At 40.8% G+C, this 18,706-nt stretch overlaps 1 protein-coding gene across 1 annotated transcript; it reads left to right on the plus strand.

Moving 5' to 3' along the window:
• The first annotated feature begins 2,319 nt into the window (after positions 1-2,319).
• On the plus strand, positions 2,320-14,661 carry tars2 (threonyl-tRNA synthetase 2, mitochondrial). Its single transcript, XM_034102653.2, has 18 exons — positions 2,320-2,487; positions 3,982-4,157; positions 4,270-4,384; positions 4,699-4,820; positions 5,285-5,393; positions 6,831-6,895; positions 6,986-7,064; positions 7,706-7,852; positions 7,948-8,046; positions 8,504-8,673; positions 8,756-8,918; positions 10,622-10,759; positions 11,225-11,302; positions 13,018-13,118; positions 13,740-13,841; positions 13,935-14,007; positions 14,145-14,259; positions 14,384-14,661. The coding sequence occupies exons 1-18, from the start codon at positions 2,404-2,406 to the stop codon at positions 14,524-14,526; spliced, it is 2,079 nt and encodes a 692-aa protein (XP_033958544.1). The 5' UTR covers positions 2,320-2,403; the 3' UTR covers positions 14,527-14,661.
• Positions 14,662-18,706: the final 4,045 nt, after the last annotated feature.

The following is an 18,706-nucleotide window of genomic DNA, read 5'->3' on the forward strand; positions in this document are numbered from 1 at the left end:
ACACTGAGCACCCCATGAAGTTAGATACATTGTAAAAATGTAACCATGAAGAGCATATCTGTCACTACAGTGTTGGCAGATCATCAGAGTACGATGTGTCATTGAATGTTATACAAGTCTGTTACCACCTTCTGTAAACTGTCTTTTATCTCATCGAAACAGCTAAATATCAAATCGGTTTGGTGTGTTCATGATGCACAGCGAGAAAGCTAGATGTATTGTTCCCTCACACTAAGCAGCTACCAAGTTCCACATTTTCAATTGTCTCTGTAAATAACCCCAGTCTGTTAACTCTTTGACAAATTAAGTTTGAAACTGACTGAAGATGTGACGAAGATGATGGTCTGTGAATATTTGCTAAGTTGAATTTCTGCTGTTCTCATCAATTATGCTATTACACAGGTCTTTGAGTGTCCAATCCTTTCTGGTGTGATGAACATGCACTCATTATATTTTTGGAACAGTTAAAATATGCATAGCTGTATACAGCTTCTTATATATTTTTTTAAACCTTTTTTTACACAAAGCACATTGAGGAATCCATACGGGAGACAACATTTTTTTTTAGTGCTTTCATTGAGTTGGTTTTTCCTCAAATTTTAAGAAAACCCCTCATTTTGTTTCTGGTGGCACTGTTGACTGTAAGCAGTTGGTGCACCATTTAAATTAACAATGGAGGCGATTTCCTGTTTGCTCTGACTTTCTCCTTTTGCAAAAACCTCAACTCTACCCTTTTTTTGATTGTTGCTAAACATATTTGCGCTACAATGCACTGTTTGAGATCCACATTTTAGAAAGGCCAATTTGTGACACTATTGAGTTTATTGAGCTTCATATATTGACTATTGTGGTACATTGGCTCCATTTACAGATTTCACTTAATACATTGTGACACAGAAACAGTTTGATGACCCACTTCCAGTGAAACAGCCCTAACCTCATTATCAGAAACCCACTAAGCAATGGCTGTACACTTTCACAAGATGTTTTAATCTTAAAATGTCAGCATTCATGATGCAGCACATTTTAAGCTACACCAGACATTTAAAGAAAAGAACGTCATGGTGGCCTCTGTGCCCCTTTTCCACAGTAACCAGTTGCTGATAGTTAATTGTACAGACAAGTTAGGGCTTTATTGTGAAATACTTTTATCATTAGGCAAATTCATTGGCTCTCATTTGTATTGAATTATCCGACAAACTAGTATAACGTCTAGTGTATTTCATGTACATAGTGAAAATAATGGCAAATAGTGAAGGGTCCCACGTTTAAACATCCATAAAGAGTTCAACTATAATCGGTTCCAGTAAAACTGTCTGGAAGTGGCCAGTTAACAGTGGATAGTCAGATAAAAACGTAAGAGCTTTCTGAATGCACGGTATTTTATACATTTAGATGCCTACATGTAATTTAACATTGATAATAGTTGGTATTTATGACTGAAGATGGAACATAAACCTCTTGAAAGTGATTTAGCTCCCCTTAGTGGCAGTTAAGTGGTATTTCAGCTCGTACTCCAGGTCAATGACAGACTTCCATCATGCACTGCTGTTACCGCAGTGCCTCTTGTGCTGTGCTTATTCTTCCAAAAATGTTGAAAGCTAAAATTGATTATCTTCCCATGTCAGATTTAAGTTCATAATTAACCTAGCTATAGCAGTCCACCTGACAGTCTTTACTTCAAGACACTATTGAAATATTAATGCATGTAGTCAACATTTATTAACTTTTTACATTGCGTCTTGTTGTTCTACTATCCGCTGGGAAGGCTTAACATGATGTAGATTGCTTTCTTATGGGGTATATATAAACTGTATTGAGTAAGACTTATTCGATTTAGTAATTGATCTCAAATGCATCGGGCACTAACCAGGCTTTTAATGCAGCTGTAGTTATCAGGCGGGGTTTAAAGCAAAGTGCGCAGCTCCGTAATAGAGCATCGACTGTGCTGTTCAGCCTGGCTGCCAGTCGTGATGCTGCAGGTCTCTGTGAACATACTGTGACAAGTGGATCACTGAAGTACTGGCGCAGTTTAGCTGATGGCATGTGGTTATAGCTGAGCTTGTGTTATGTTTCACCTGTCGCCAACTCCCGGATTTTAAATGCAATGTTTCGTTTATATTTCATCATATTTAAATATGTGAGAAATTCCTGATCTGCATGTGCATGGCCCTATTAGCCCTCTAACAACTGCAGAGCTCCCGTATGTGCAGATCTCATGTGGATGCGCGCTCTGGCGTGTACGCCCGGCTGCGCGCACGCACTGAGCTTCATAGCCGCGTCATATGTTTACGCCCACAACGTCAGCGCGTACTTCCTAATCTGTGTTTCCGGTGTTATGGCCGCTCACAGAGAAGGGTGACAGAAATGTGTGATATTTGGAAATGACCGAGTGTGTTTAGGATGGCGGTGACACAGCTGTTTAGACTGGTTGTCTGTCACTCGACAGCTCGTGCGACACTTCGCGTGCACAGGAGGTACAGCCAGGTGCGCGAGTTTGTCCGTTCTACTGTACAGTAACTCGCGTGACAGCTAAGGTTAGCTAACAGTGTCAGAGGTAGAGAGAGAGAGAGAGACAGAGATCAAGTGTATGAGACTGTGCTGTGTAACACTTATTCATCTCTATTTTAAATGTCATTTTGACTTGTATATTTAACATGTTTTGGTACTTTCTTGAAGTATACCTGTAATAATTTCAGAGGTGGGAGAAGTACTCAGGTCGTGTACTTAAGTAAAAGTAGAAAGTGTAGGAAAACTGACAAGTAAAAGTCCTACTTTCAAAATGTTACTCGAGTAAAAGTGCAAAAATGATTAGCCTCAACAATTCTTAAAGCACCAAAAGTAAAAGTACTCATGCAAATTCGCCCATTTCAGAATAATATAGATTATGTTTTAATTATAATTATTGATGCAATCATGTTTTATTAAAGCTGGTAAAGGTGCAGCTAGTTTTAATCACTTTGTAGTTTGTATACTGCAGGGTGGATTGTGAATGTAACTTCAGGTGTAACTAACTTCTCATTCAAGTCTTGTTTATATTTCACATTAATTATCCAAATCTGCAAAGCAACTAAAGTTATTAAGAGTAAACGTACATTATTTATCTGTGAAGTGGAGGAGAAGTAAACATTATCAAAACATTTAAATATTCAGGTAGAGAGGAAGTCTCCTAAATGTTGACTTAAGTGCAGTACTTGAGTAAATGTACTTTACACACTGTAATTTATATACCAATACCCAAAATATTTGTACTGAATACCTCCAAATCGATCATTTGGGCTGTGGGTGTCAGCTGTTCGTATACAATTTAATGTAAATAAGAAGTGGATTATAAAGTTAGTGCGAAGAACATCCTTAATGTGATGTGTAAAAGGCTATTCCTGTTTTGATTAATGTATTACTTTTTCTAACAATACTGTGTTAAGCGAGTCACTTAACAAATGTCTGGAGCTCTTTGTGCTTGGATGCACCTTGTTGATTTGAGGCTTAATGTGATTTTCAGTTGATAGGACATGTCCTGGTACTGGGTTTCTGGACATACTTGTGATGTAGTTAATATACAGTACAGTGTTATATAAGTGAAATGAACCCAATCTTACCTACATGTCTGCTTCCTTGCTCACATTTGGTTCCCTAATATAGTAGGAGTCCTCGTATAATAATAACAATTCATAATTTGGTGTATGGCTGTTGTTTTCAGTTTGTCATCTATTAACTGAAGTAAACTAGGAGTGAGTGAACATAAATGAGAAGGAAATCATAAAGTATGTGTGTTTAAGACTTTTCATGTATTTATATAATTATTACTGCACAATGCACACTGTTACTGGTTTATTAATTACAGTTAGGTTGAACTAATGCATTATAGTACAGCAGCCCAGCAGTAATTCAACTTAATGAAGGTCATAATATTCAGTGTTACAGATGCCATATTTTCTACCTTTTAAAATCCTGATCTAAATGTTTCCTTTGTCCCTACAGGTGTGCTCGGCTTTATCTGAGCGACTGCGGGTCTTTGAGTCCCTTCGAGAAAAGCAAGGCAATAAGAGCGGAGCTGAAGCTGCAGAAACTCGCCTCAGTATCCAACTGGCTGACGGCCGGACAGTAAAGGCAACAGCCGGTGTCACCACACCTCTCTTTATTGCTCAGAGTTCCCGGTAAATACATTTAGCAGAAATCAAATATATAATATATTATATAATTATCTAATGTTGTATTGTGTTTGTTCTTACTAAAGTGATATAACATTGTTTTTGCATCTCTTTGCAGTGTGAAGGGAGCGCTGGTCAGTAAGGTGAATGGAGAGCTGTGGGAGCTTGGACGGCCCCTAGAGGCAGACTGTGAACTACAGCTGCTGGGGTTTGACACAGATGAGGGGAGACAGGTAATCATTTTGCACATGCTTTCATTCTCACATTGCCTTTTTAAGGTGGATTTTAATAAGCTAAACAATTCAGACTTCTTTTCACATTCCCGTTGCCAGTGTAACTCCTGGATATTTATGATTGTGTTTCAAACATTGCTTGAACAAGTAATTAAAAACGTTTTTTTGTTTACTAAAGAAGGCACTGAAGAACATCTTCTTAGTAATTACTGGATTCCAATTGAAGATATTTAGATGTTTTCATGTTAGTGAAACTGTTTAAAACACGCTCTATATCTCCACCCTTACTCTGTACCACCCTCCCTCTCTCTCAGGCAGCATGGCGGACAGGAGCCTGCGTCCTGAGCGGAGTGTTGCAGACGGTGTTCGGTGCCGAGGTGTGCAGAGAAGGAGCGTCAGAGCTCGGGCTTTACTGCGACCATTTACTGGAAAACAGGTGAGCCGTCACAATCTGTCTCAAGATCTGGATTTGTGCGGACCACTTGCATTTCTAGAGTGCTTTAACAATTTAGCCTAAATTCTGCTTAATACTTGGGCTTCATTCATAATATTGACATTCAAACAACATTCAGATGCTTTTCAACTTTTTTGCATGCCTATTTATTCTGAATAATCCCAGTATATTTAGCAAAATTATGAAACAGATTAGGCTACATAATGTTATTATTATAATGCTATTCTTAGAATTAGATACCAGGGGTGACTACGTTAGATTGTGTCCAACTCGGTTTATCTAAATATTTCCAGTAACCCTAGAGCTTTGTAAAGACAATAGTTGTAGTGATTCCCAAAATTCACAATGGGCCTTGTTTAGCCTTTTTAAAAACAACATTTTCATTGCCGCCAAGTCTGATCACGTATTGCTTTTGATGTTTTCGTGTCTCTGTCCTCTCCACACAGTGCCTTGTCTCTGAGTGATGTGGAGGAGAAATGTAAACAAGCCGCAGCCCTTAAACTTCCTCTGACCAGACTGGAGCTGAACACTGAAGAGGTCCGAGAGCTCTTCCAGGTCAGAAATAACAATGTTCTATATTTGATAGGGGTGTGTAACGGTTCACAAACATTTCGGTTCGGTACGTACCTCGGTTTTTAGGTCACGCTTCGGTACGTTTTCGGAACAGCAGAAAAAATGATCATAAAACATATATATATATATTTTTATTATTATAAAACTGTGAATAATGTATTCACTCAAATAAATATAAAATATAATAAAATAAACATTAAGGTGCAGCTTTTCGATGAACTGAAATAATCTGTATTTGAACTGTACTGTACTAGTACCTAAGCAGCCAGTTTGACATTAGGACTTGCTTGTCATTGTATTTTTATGTTTTTTTAAAGAAAAATGTACTTGTCCACATTACTTGCCGAAAGGGCAGATCTGATATTTGCCGTTTGTAATAGCTTTGGCTCGGTCTGAAGTTTTTGCGAGTGGTGGAGGCTTAAATGCTAGCGGGAGTTGGTTTTGCACTTCAGTCTTTTGGTACCGGTGATATTCACGTTCGGGTGATGCCTTTTCAAATGAGTGTGCAAGTTTGATGTATTGCCAGCCGCGTAACCAATTTTAGTTGAACAATGCCGACAAACAGCTTTGGTTCGGTCCACCTGTCTTTGTCCGTCATCCTTGTACGTAACTGCGAAACCAAAATGTTCCCAAACCGGAGACTTCAATGATGCTGGAGGATTTTCGAGCTCAACTTTATCTGCGTTCGCCATTTCGACAGTTCTTCAAATTACTGACTAAATATGAACGCATCCCTGTGACCAGCTTTCATAGTATGCCTCTCGTCCAATGAAATAACTTGCTCGCTCTATGACGCGTTGAACACAATGTGAGCAAATTACTCTGAATGCTGCGACGCAGCACCTGAGATTACTTCCAAGAAGTTGTTCACGTTCTCAATTGTTTATGTTTAACGTTATATTCGTTCGGTACACTTCGGTACACACGTGTGCCGAACCGAAGGGCCCATACCGAATAATTTCGATACGTATACCGTTACACCCCTAATATTTGATAACAACACACAGTTTTAACAGCACACAGTTTAACTTGTCATTGTAACCAAGGGCCTAAAACCATGTCCCTGAAACTGGCCAAACGTAATAGACTGCTGTCATTCATTTGAATTTGCATATACATTTTCATGTAGAGGTGGTTAATATGTTCTACCAGTAAAATTAAGAATTAGCAGAATCATTATTCATACATTAATAAATACAGGTCCTTGTTCTGCCAGGTCCTCTGTTCCTTTTTGCAATTTGTGTAACTGAGTGTTGTTGCATTTGATAACATATGAGTAGCAGTGATATTACTCACTGTGTAGGAGTGGCTCCGTATGCTGTGCCGGTTACATTTACTTACAGATGTCAGGCCCCTTCATATTGTCCTGCTCTCCATATGTGACATGTATGAATGTTCTGTGTTTTTTACTTCTTACAGAACAGTAAACTGAGACTGCAGCTCGTGGAGGAGCAGATGAGCGGCCCCACTGTCACAGTGTACAGGTATTAATACTCACGCCTGATGTGGATTTACCTGCAGTCTCTTCCAAACTCAAACATTTAACCCAGTTTATCCTTTCTTGTGTGATTCAGATGTGGAGACAGCCTAGCGGTCTGCGACGGCCCCCTTCTCCCACACACTGGCCTCCTCAAGGTCTTCAAGACACTACAGGTGTGTGTTTTTGTGTGAGTGTGTCAGTGTGCCTTTTTTTGGTTTAGTATATCTGAATGTTCTCTCCTTTTGTCTCTTTGAATTTGTATTGTACAACTGTTCCCAAATGTGTTAATTAGCCATGTTATCCAATCTCATCTTGTGAATTGTTGAAAGCTCAACAATTTAATCTATTATAGCTCTACTTTTTAGCTGTGTATCCGTATAAATATACATATTTAAGGTTTGAATAATACTTTTAATAATTTACATTTTATACATGATGATCAAAAAGGGTGGCTTAACCTCATCTACCCTCTAAAAGTGTGTTTAATTTGGACTCCTTTGGCCCAGTGGGACACATGCCGGGTTGGAGGAATGTCCCTTGTCTGTATTGATCCAGGGAGAGGGAGGAGTTTTCATTCTGGGCAGCCACTGGGCAGGAAATATCTGCAGCAGGATGTTGTGTTTGTCAGAGGCCAGTTTCCTGTTCTCAGCCCCTGCAAACACACTGCCATCTATCAGACATGCTGTCACTCTCATGGTTAGCCCTTCTCTCCTGGCAGACCCTCACTCCCCCTTTGTCTTTTGCCGCCTCTTTGTTCACTCGTGATTTTCTCTCTTCCTCTTCTCCTCCTCGCTTCACATCTATTACATCCCAGCTCTCGCCCGTGACCCTGGCCAATGAGACCGAGTCCTCAGGTTTGATGCGTCTTTTAGGTGTGGCCTTTCCAGGAGAGAAGGACAAGGAGGAGTGGGAGAGGGAGCGGGACGAGGCGAGGAGGAGGGACCACAGACGCATCGGGACGGTGAGACAAAATCTAAATTAGGACAGTTTCATAAAATAAGATCAGGAAATTGTGTTGTATGGTCATAAATATTCATGTGTATGGTTTTTGTACAGGACCAGGACCTGTTCTTCTTTAATGATGTGAGTCCAGGCAGCTGCTTTTTCCTGCCTAAAGGCGCCTACATCTACAACACCCTCACCGACTTCATCAAGGTGAACATAAACTCGGTTCAGTCTGTTTAAATAACTGAACAAATAAACTCTACAGTATAACTTCACCTGCAGCCTCTGTCACATCTGCAGCACTATTCCTAAAATGAACCTAAATGTTATAACTCTGTTCAGCCCAGCTTATGTAACTCGAAGTGAAATACCCCACAGGTCGTCATTTAAATATTAAACTCTGACCTCAGTATGGTTTGGGTAATCAAAAAATGTATTTAAATGCTATCCCCTTTTGGGTTAAAATTATAATATCGTGCATGTTAGCATCCTTCACATAAACATGTACATACATAAAGAAAACAATAAATGCTGTGTTGATGGTACATGTTCATACCAGCCATCAGGATATTGCTCTTGTTTGCCTTCAATTAGTGCTCTGTTGTGACAGTCTGCCCCCCCTCCTGCACTCCCTGTCACACACATCCTTCCTTCCTGCTTCTCGTAGAGTGAATACCGAAGGCGAGGATTCAACGAGGTTGTGACCCCAACCCTGTACAGCACTGCATTATGGGAGCGCTCGGGCCACTGGGAGCATTACAGCGAGCACATGTTCACTGTGACGTCCGAGGGCTCTCAGACCTACGCTCTCAAGCCCATGAACTGTCCTGCTCACTGGTAAACACACACTCTCACACAAAAACACACCCAGTTTAGCACCTTCATAGAGACCGAGCCTCACTCTGCTTCTTGTGTTTAGTCTGATGTTTGAACAGCGTGTGCGCTCCTGGAGGGAGCTGCCTCTGCGGTGGGCCGACTTCGGGGCGCTGCACCGCAACGAGCTCTCCGGAGCGCTCGTGGGTCTCACTCGGGTTCGAAGGTTCTGCCAGGACGACGCTCACATCTTCTGCACACCTGATCAGGTACACATAACCCATCTGAATATGCATACATTGTTGCAGTTTTTTTACTAGACCACAGCAAGTTTCACCCAATAATAAGAAACACAAATGTTTCCACTTGCCTGTAGTCTAATTGTATCAATCTAGAATGTTTTGGTCTGAGTTTCCAAGTGTTCAAGATATCTTATTCAGAGATATTGCTCTCCTTTCAAATATAATGGTATGAGATGGCAACATTTTTCCAGAATTCATGACAATTATGTTGTGCATTTCTATTTTAGAACAATCTTTCCTTGCTAAATATTCTGAATTGAGTTGCATTCTGTATTATATAATGATTCTAATGGATACTTATTTAAATCAGCAAATACAGATTCTCCAAAAAATCTATATAATAGTGTTGTGTCATGATAAAATTAGTGACATTGTGGTTTGTCAGAAAGAAAACGACTAAGTCTGCGGATTATCTTGAAAAACGAGTCATGATTTCTGTAAAGAGAAGTTGCTGTTGAGTGTGATCCCCACAAGCCAAGCACTATCTAGTTTCATTACACTCCAAAAGAGGCTGATATCTCAGAGACTTTGCAACTCACACAGAACAAGCCAACTAAGAAAAGCAATAAGTTATTTTTATTCTGGGTTGAACTTTAAAGGTCCTGACACACCAAACCGATTTCGGCCCTCGATAGATGTCTGGCCGTCGATGAGCGTCCTGTCGCCCTACTCAGATTGGTGTGTCCCGCCCTGTCGTGTCTTTTCGGCCGTGCCGACACCTTCCGCCGCCGATTCAACAGGCTGTCGGCCAAAGAAATCACTCTGATTGGCTGTTCAGCTTAGCGAATCAGTGCAAGAGAAGCGAAACGGAAGTGAGGGACCCAAACAAACTATTAAGAAGGCAAATCTGAAATTTAATTTAACTCCAGCTCTCGACACAGGTTCGGGAAAGCCCCACGAGCTTCTCGCTGTAGAGTGAAAATGTAACGCACACGCTATTTGTTGTTTGTTTATATCACGCAGTCTATCTTCCGGTTGTTGCCTCTTTTGAATGACGAATGCACACTACTGCTGGTAAGGAGAGTTATTGCCACTCACGCATGCGCAGTTCGTACGTGCTACTCGGCCGTCGGCTGAAGTCTTTGCGGTGTGTTCCAGTGCGACTGTTGGCCAAGACGCAGGAGACGTGAGGCGACACAACAATCGCGTTCCGTCGGGACGTGTTCTTTGGTGTGAGTTTGGTGTGTAGGCCCCTTAAGGTGCTGTAAGTGTGGTGGTAGCTTTGAATGGGACACATGTGGGACCACATTACAGTGATAAGATGGGCTGTACAAATAACTTTCAAGACATTCCAGGAGGCCTTGGTCTGTATGAATGAAGGTCTTTGTCCTGTTTAAACATTACACCTAAATATGTGCATCACTGCGGCTGAACAGGCTCTAATCCTGATTCCCCACATAGTGCCCTGTGACGTTCCCATGATACTGCTTGGATCCTGATAATTCTCCAAGCTCCTATTCATAGGATAATCATCGCTCTGTACATTTCTTAAGTACTGATTCAATCTATGGAGGCCTTGCAGTAAAAACACCGGCAGATTTATTTTTCTTAATTCTGCCTTGTTGAAATGTACACTCCTCTAACCTATGTTGATGTCCCATTATTTGGATTTCTTATGTCCTCTTGTTGCCTCAGTCGTCACATGTTTTACTCTCCCCCCCCCCCCCCAGCTGGAAGAAGAGATTGTGGCATGTTTGGACTTTGTGAGGAGTGTGTATCAAGTGTTTGGATTTTCCTTCCACTGCCTCCTGTCTACACGTCCTACACCATGTCTCGGGGAGCCTGAGCAATGGGATAATGCTGAGCAGGTACACACACACACACACACACACACACACACACACACACACACACACACACACACACACACACACACACACACACACACACACACACACACACACACACACACACACACACACACACACACACACACCTTCACCGGACCATATTGTGATATGCCATGATCACACAGGCCCAGCTGAAACTAAATGACATGGTGTAATGATATCCACAATGAGCTCCACTCGTGGTACTTTCCAAATAGAAATCTGCTCTGTGACGAGCTGCTAGGTAGATGCATATATTTAAATCCCCACAGACGTCCTTAAATAGGCACAGCAGCAGTGTAAGCTGATTCAATTGACTGTAATTGAACATATTGGTTCTAAGCTCCACACACAGAAAGGCCATCATGGTGGTAATGTGCATTAAATCTTACATGAACTGCTACGCCTACTTACTTACTGAGCTGTGTTTGTGTGTGTGAGCAGCAGTTGGAAAGGAGTCTGCAGCACTTTGGGGAACGATGGGAGTTGAACCCAGGAGACGGAGCCTTCTACGGACCAAAGGTCAGTGGGAAGGGCAACACGCAGTAAAATAAACTGACTGACGCACACAAGTTTAAATAATGCTTATTATATTAAAAACATGCTGGGTTTGTTATGATAAGCCAATCAGCTGTTGGCTGTAGCTTCATATATAATGGACGGACATGAGTGGTATCAATCTTTTCATCTAACTCTCGGAAGAAAACACAAAATGAGTATGATTTTCCTAGAAAACAATGTGTAAACTTTTACAAGAATAATCCCTCTCAATCAAATCTAATGACCCACTACTAGTGTGTGGCCATGTCTTTGCCTGCAGAGACCCTGCAACCCTCTGCCTGAATCTATTTTAGTTTGGCGAATTAAAGGTCCCCTATTATACTGTTTTTCATCAATATATTATAGGTCTCAGATATATTGCAGCATCCCATAATCCCCTCTGTTTCAGCCCTGTTTCAAAAGTGCTGATTCTCTGTCTTTTACTTTAGATGGAAATAAGGAGCCCCTCCCCACGCCCCTCTGAGAGATATTTGGTTAAAAAGAACACAATGGTGCTCTAGGAGGAGATTCAGGTGATAAGGTGGGGGGGGTTTACCTTGGTTGGTGATTGGCTAATGGTTACACAAGACAAAACATCGTTATGACATCATAAAGTGGCCAAAATCTGATCAGCTCATTTTCAGACAGGTTTTTACTTTTTATATAAATGGATCAGGACAAAAAGAGAGAATCTTGTTTCCTGAAACTTCCAGAATCTCTTTCCACAGAGGGGACACGTGTTGATGTATAAAAGACATGAACAAGTGGATTTTGCATAATAGGTGACCTTTTAAGAGACATTTCTGAGTTTCAACTTCAGCAAACATCTTCCAGATACTATACAGGCATCCAATAGGAAGCTAAAAGAATAGATGACTCGTCACAGAAAAAACACACTCATAGCACGGTGGAACAGCTATGCGACGCTTGTTCAAAAACAAGGGTGCATCTAGCGTTGGTTTCGCCTGTTGGCCAACACCGAAACTCTTGTTAAACCAGGGAGGTGGAATCAATCTTAAATGTTGTCTTCAAACTGCAACTGACAAATCCTACTCATTTATCATCCTTTATCAATTTTACAATCTCATTTCCCATCTTATCAGGGGATTCTTCTATAATGAGTTTATTGGTGTTACGTCACAGATTAGAGAGCAACAGAGACGTCTCTGTGTTCCTCCTGGCTCTGCAGGGAGACCTTTTAGAGCGTTAAATTATAGTTCACACTGTCCTCAACAGCAGCAACTGCAATAAAAACAGAAATGTGTGACATTTGTTCATAAAAAATTGTTATAGCTACTATGGTTTTATGAAAATAGAAAGAAGCTGGACTCGAGAATGGTCTTTGTTTTCTTTGAGGCGATTTTCATTTTTACTTTTACTCGTGCAAGCAGTCAGTAAGCATCAAGAGGAAGTCAGCTTCAGACAGACAGTGCATGCTGGAGCTCATGTGGATGGACAGAGAGTGGAGGTAGGTTAAGTCAGGGTGCGTTTAGAAACACACTAACAAGCTCCATGTAACAAACAAACATTCCTCACAGCCATATAGCCAGGGTGTGTAAGCCACAATGAGCTAGATCAGCGTCTCTTGGAAACCATTTGTAAACATTTCTGTCCACAAATATGCAGTTTGTCCCCTGCAGTGTTAGGGTAGAGAAGTGAAGCCTGATGCTAACACTCTGCCACGTGTTTCTTTATAGATTGACATCCTGATCAAAGATGCAATTGGCAGGCAACACCAATGTGCCACGATCCAGTTAGACTTCCAGCTGCCGATCAGATTTGACCTTCAGTATGTCGGGTGAGTCGGTTATAAATGTCTGCATTTGGCTCTTAACCTCTTAAACATTCCTACATCTGTCGTGATTTAAACCTGCACATCGGTACTTTTGTATGATATTTTTAGCTTTTTTTTTTATGAACCCACATGTGATGTCCTGTAATTGTGAAGATTAATATGGCAGATTCATCGGGATCTAATTGAATTATGAAAGATGAGTCCTTTATTGAATTTATCCCTTTTCATCGCCAACGTGCTCCCTGTTTCTGCCTTTGACTTCTTTTTGCCTCTGATCAGTCTGCTCTACTTCCCTTATAGTTTCCATATATCTATATTTATATATAGATATATATCCTTTTGGTGTTTATCATGAAATATGGTATTAGACATTGCTAAATTGATATTTGTAAAGATACGATTTTTTATTTTTTATAAACTCATTATTATTAAATAACCAAATGGGAATGTCTGACTTTGCTTACTCCAGCATATTAACAAGGGGCTCTAATTATTTTAACATCAAAGTTATGATCTATTGCTTTTACTTTTTGATTGACCTTTCTTGTTTTTTTTATAAATCCTAATATTGCCATGAACGTCATTCTTTCTTGATTTTAATGTATTTCTTTACCACCTCTGTAGTACGGACGGACAGTTGCACAGGCCGGTGATGATCCACAGAGCAGTGCTGGGATCTCTGGAGAGGATGATCGCTATACTGGCTGAAAACTTTGGAGGGAGATGGTGAGAAGACGTTAATAATAACATGGGCTCATATTAATTATATAAGTATTTAAGTGTATCTTTACTGTTACCAATTACCTCTATTCTCCCCAGGCCCCTTTGGTTGTCCCCAGCGCAGGTCATGGTGATTCCTGTAGGGGGCAACAGTGAGTCGTACAGCAAAGGGGTACGTTTATTTTGAAGATTTATTTCTGGTACCCAGTGTACTTCCTCTCTGACTTTTATTTCTTTCTGTCATTATAAATTCACTTGTTGATGTGAGTACAGATTCAATCTTTAAAGATGTGCCTCTCCTCTATTAAGGTGGTCCGGCAGCTCCGTGAAGCTGGCTTCATGGCTGACCTCAATGACGATCAGGGAGCCACCTTAAACAAGAAGATCCGCTCTGCTCAGCTGGCCCAGTACAACTACATATTTGGTAAAGATCAGAAAAAGAATGAAAACTATGGCTATTATCTTTAACTAAAGCTCCCTTCTAATCTATACAGATCTTACCATTACTGATAATGACTACTGAACATTCTTTGTGTGTTTTTGTCTAGTGTTGGGGGATAAGGAGAGTGAGAGTGGGACAGTGAATGTGAGGAGCAGGGGTGGTAAGCAGCTCGGGAGGAGGCCGACAGAGGACGTGCTGACAGCCCTCACACAGCTACGAGACTCCCGGAGCAACCTAGAAGACTTTTGAGGAAAGCACCCTTTCAATAAGATGTCACTGATGAAATAAATGTTTGTTTTACATGTTCAAGCTGTTGCTATTAAACATTGGCTCTATCTGAGGAGTCGGCTGCCAACATTTGTAATAAAAGTTTATAAAAGCGTACTCACTCGTTGATTGGTCCATTAATGGCATCCACTGGCAAGTCTGTGATGTATTTTAAGATCACTATCAGTCTACTATCAGCAAAGTTGCAATTTGTTCACTAAAAGTCGTAAAATATGCATACCTCCCACTTATGTAAGTATGTGTCATGATGTCAGAATAGAAAACCAGGCAGACCTTTAAAAGAGTGGAAGAGAGGGAGGATACGGAGGGGGATTTGACTAAAATAGGAGAAGGAGCAGCAGCAGTGTCAGGGCTGTGTGTGTTCATCTGTTTAGTGGAAACAGCCAAGTCAAGGTAAAGGTCAGAAAAATGTGAAGTTTTTTCCTTTTTAATTGAGAGAGGGCAGCAGGATGGAAAATACATCAGTCACAACAATGACACAGAGAGAGAGAGGGAGGGAGGCGTCAGCTAACAGACTGGACAAAAGCAGTCTCTTCAACAAAGCTGGTTGTGAAACAGGTGAAGTGGATTGTGTGTTTAGTTCTTCTGGAGATCGTTTAGTGTGGAAAGGTGAAGCAGGTTCATGATGATGAAGCAGCCGCTCTAAGTCATACCCAGGTCACCTCAGACAGAAAGAAGGTCCTAAACACGCTTAGATCAAACTAAAACAAAAGAATGACCACCATGCTTTGAACTCTACAGATGTAATCATTGGACCGTGTTATTTCTCTGAAGAATGGAGCTCGTAAGAAATGCCACCAAACCCTCTGTTGCTGCTAGTACTGTTAAGTATTGGAATCACAGGAGACATGAGGCTCAACAGTATGGTGTTAGTCAGTAAAAAAACTCCTTATTGAGGCATGTTGACATTTTTGGTTTTAGGTCTCAGTTTTTGACTTGTATAGCTGAGCTTTCCGCTGTTACCCTCATTTATTGGAGGTGAATTTAATTTGTGATTTGTTGTGCTCACTGTAATAAGACTAGGAACATTTACATCCATGCGAGCAGCTCAGACTAACACAACTGTGCTGCTAGCTAACATGCAACACAACTTTCCACTATCTTAGTTAAGGACATTAAGCATGCAAATATTTGCTAATTGTCACTTAACGCAAAAGAGCTTAGGCTGATCGGAATGCCATTAGTTTAGCAGGAATTTGGATATACACCAAGTAGTGATGTTTTGGTGATAAAAATCAGGAGAGTTTAAAGTTGTTACAATTAATCCTGAAGGGAAGTCGAATGTCTGTACCAAATTAAGTAATAATCCATTGAGGTGTTTCACTCAATCATTTAATAATACTAGCACATGCAGGCACAACCAAAAATGGCCTTTTACCACAAGGGATAGAAAATAAAATATTTTGGGAATTTGGGTGCATTGATCCTTTAAGACGAAACAAACTAAGGTCTTTCTCTCTGATTCTGTATATTCTCGATATACCATCTTAGTATTTATAGTACTGCGTGTTGTTAGCCTGTGCTCTCACTCTGCTGTCGGCTTTGTGCTAAATGAGAAGATAAAACCCAGCTCAGCCAACATTGCACAGTAGTTGCGTAGTGATGACACACACCATTAGCTCCGGTAAACACTGAAATCTTTGCCTAATAGATAACAATATCAGGCTCCCTTCTTACATCCCCACTGCTCTCACCCTCTATCGGTGTACACACACACACACACCACATCACACAGCAATCCTTCATTCAACATGAGGAGTCGCAGAGTTCATAGGAAGTTATATTTAAACGGGTTTACCGCAAAAGAAGGCAGCTTTGGGGGCAGTAAGGAAAACAGCTTTTTCTACAATATACAGTAAGACAATAAAGAAAATTCATTCTGGGAAACAGAGATGGATATATATTTCAGTGTTATATGAGAGGTCCTCATGGGAAAACCATAACGATCTGTCCATCTCCCTAAGAGTTTAAAGCCTTGAAAAAGTATTTCCTCAATAAGCTTCTCACAATGAGTGATGGAGTTTCAAATGTGCACATTATTTTCGGCTGCTTTGGTTATTTCACATGAGAACTTACTGTATTCCCTCTCTCTCTCTCTAGTGTTTTTACCGGGAACAATTTATGGCACATACTTCCGTGCACCAATCAGGATTCAGCAACATTTGAGTTGGCTGGTTGTTTGGTTGCTGTCAATCAGGGCTGCGAATAGAGATTATTTTTATAATTGAATATCGGTCCATTCTTCTAGTTTAATAATCAGAAAATAATCTGTGTCGTGTGTATTTCCCAAAGCTTAAAGTAGGGTCAAATGTTGTGTTTAGACAGTTGAAAGCCCAAATATATTCTGTATACTATCAGTAATGACAAAGAAAGACATTCAATCCTCAGATTTCAGAGTCTGGAATAGTTTATGTTCGTGCTTAAAAATAACAAATGGAAGATTACTTAATCCTCAAACAGTTGCGGATTTATTGTTTGCATATTAATTTATGAATATCAGTGTTTTAGAGAATACTTTACATTTTAAGCAACATCTTTTGGGGGGCTTTTTGTGTTTTAGTGTTTTGCACTACTAAGCTGGAGGTTAGAGAAACCATTTCCTAATTGAGAAGCATTTTGGGAGCCCAGCAGGCTTGTAAAGTGACAGATGTTGACCGTTGTCCTGAAAGTCCAGTTTTCCTGGAGGCAGGCAGGGTGACGGTGACCCAGGCCGGGAGGCAGAGCCCGACAGGAAGATTAACAGGCAGCTCTGTATTGTTCTCCTGGTATCACTGAGAAACTGTCAGCCTGACTGATTGAAGGCTGAACCTCCCAAAATAGGCTCTGTGAGGCCGGCCTGCCTCTCCCTTCCACCCCGTTATAAATAACCCCTCTGTTGTGTGTGTGTGTGTGTGTGTGTGTGTGTGTGTGTGTGTGTGTGTGTGTGTGTGTGTGTGTGTGTGTGTGTGTGTGTGTGTGTGTGTGTGTGTGTGTGTGTGTGTGTGTGTGTGTGTGTGTGTGTGTGTGTGTGTGTGTGTGTGTGTGTGTGTGTGTGTGTGTGTGTGTGTGTGTGTGTGTGTGCGTGCGTGTGTGTGTGCGTGCGTGTGTGTGTTCATGCATTTTATGTGTGTGTTATAGATTAGGGGCAAGAAAGAAAGAGAGTGTGAGCAGAGTGAGAGAGAGAGAAATGTGATCAGTGCCAAGACCTTAGAAAGTGAAGCCACTGAAAACAATAACAGGAGGTCTGGGGGGCTCAGAGCCAAACTGTGACAGGGACCCAGCGGTCAGGACCCTCGGCTGACCTCTTCTCAACACACGCACGCGCACACACACACACACACACACACACACACACACACACACACACACACACACACACACACACTGATGTGGACTTATAATACACACCCCCTCCGTCAAATATTCAGGTTCAATGGCTTTGTGTGTTTGTTTGGATAGCGGCTTATAAATCACCACATGAGGAAATATTTATTGATCATTCGAAGTATTTACTTGGTTGAACAGGTGTGGCAGGGAAAATAGCACACGTATAACAAAACTACGTTGAATGGCTACATTTAGTTCAAGGGATAGTGTCTATTGTGAATTTTCTTTTGTAATGTTTCTCTGCAATATTCTGCTGTGGTCCCAGTATTATTTGCTCTCACGTGTACTGAATGTCATATGGTTCATCTATGTCAAGTAATTGGGCATTCAATACGATCATGCTATTTCTCACTTGTTGCTCGTATCTATCTAAGTAACATTCATCTGTTATAAATGTTACTTTGTTCAGCAGTCTTTGTAAACGTGCCAACAGCCTCAAATGTGCTGCTGTGTTTATTCATACAAACTGAAACATACGCTAAATGTACTACCACTTGACATCTTCACTGCTTATTTCTCATCTGCTCCGATCGCTAACACCTGCCAGCTCTGAGCAAATCCATCTCTCTTTCTCGCTCACACAAAATCAGTGTAGACACCCTACAATGAAAGCATTTGACCACAATTTAGATACGTACTGGAAAATATATTCATGTATGTATTTTAGACACAAAAAATCACATACAATTGCGATACTTATTCCTCCCTCCATGATGCTTTCTGGGTTGAGCTTTGCACAACAACAACTTCTCATTTATGGAGAATGTGGATCAGT

The sequence above is a fragment of the Pseudochaenichthys georgianus genome, chromosome 16, assembly GCF_902827115.2.
Source record: "Pseudochaenichthys georgianus chromosome 16, fPseGeo1.2, whole genome shotgun sequence".
Taxonomy (NCBI): Eukaryota; Metazoa; Chordata; class Actinopteri; order Perciformes; family Channichthyidae; genus Pseudochaenichthys; species Pseudochaenichthys georgianus.

Excerpts from the sequence above, each read along its gene's own strand:
- tars2 (XM_034102653.2), top strand. The coding sequence starts at position 2,404 with ATGGCGGTGACACAGCTGTTTAGACTGGTTGTCTGTCACTCGACAGCT. Across the intron at positions 2,488-3,981 it reads TGCACAGGAGGTACAGCCAG|GTGTGCTCGGCTTTATCTGA; the intron begins GTGCGCGAGTTT and ends TTGTCCCTACAG. Across the intron at positions 10,760-11,224 it reads AATGGGATAATGCTGAGCAG|CAGTTGGAAAGGAGTCTGCA; the intron begins GTACACACACAC and ends GTGTGTGAGCAG.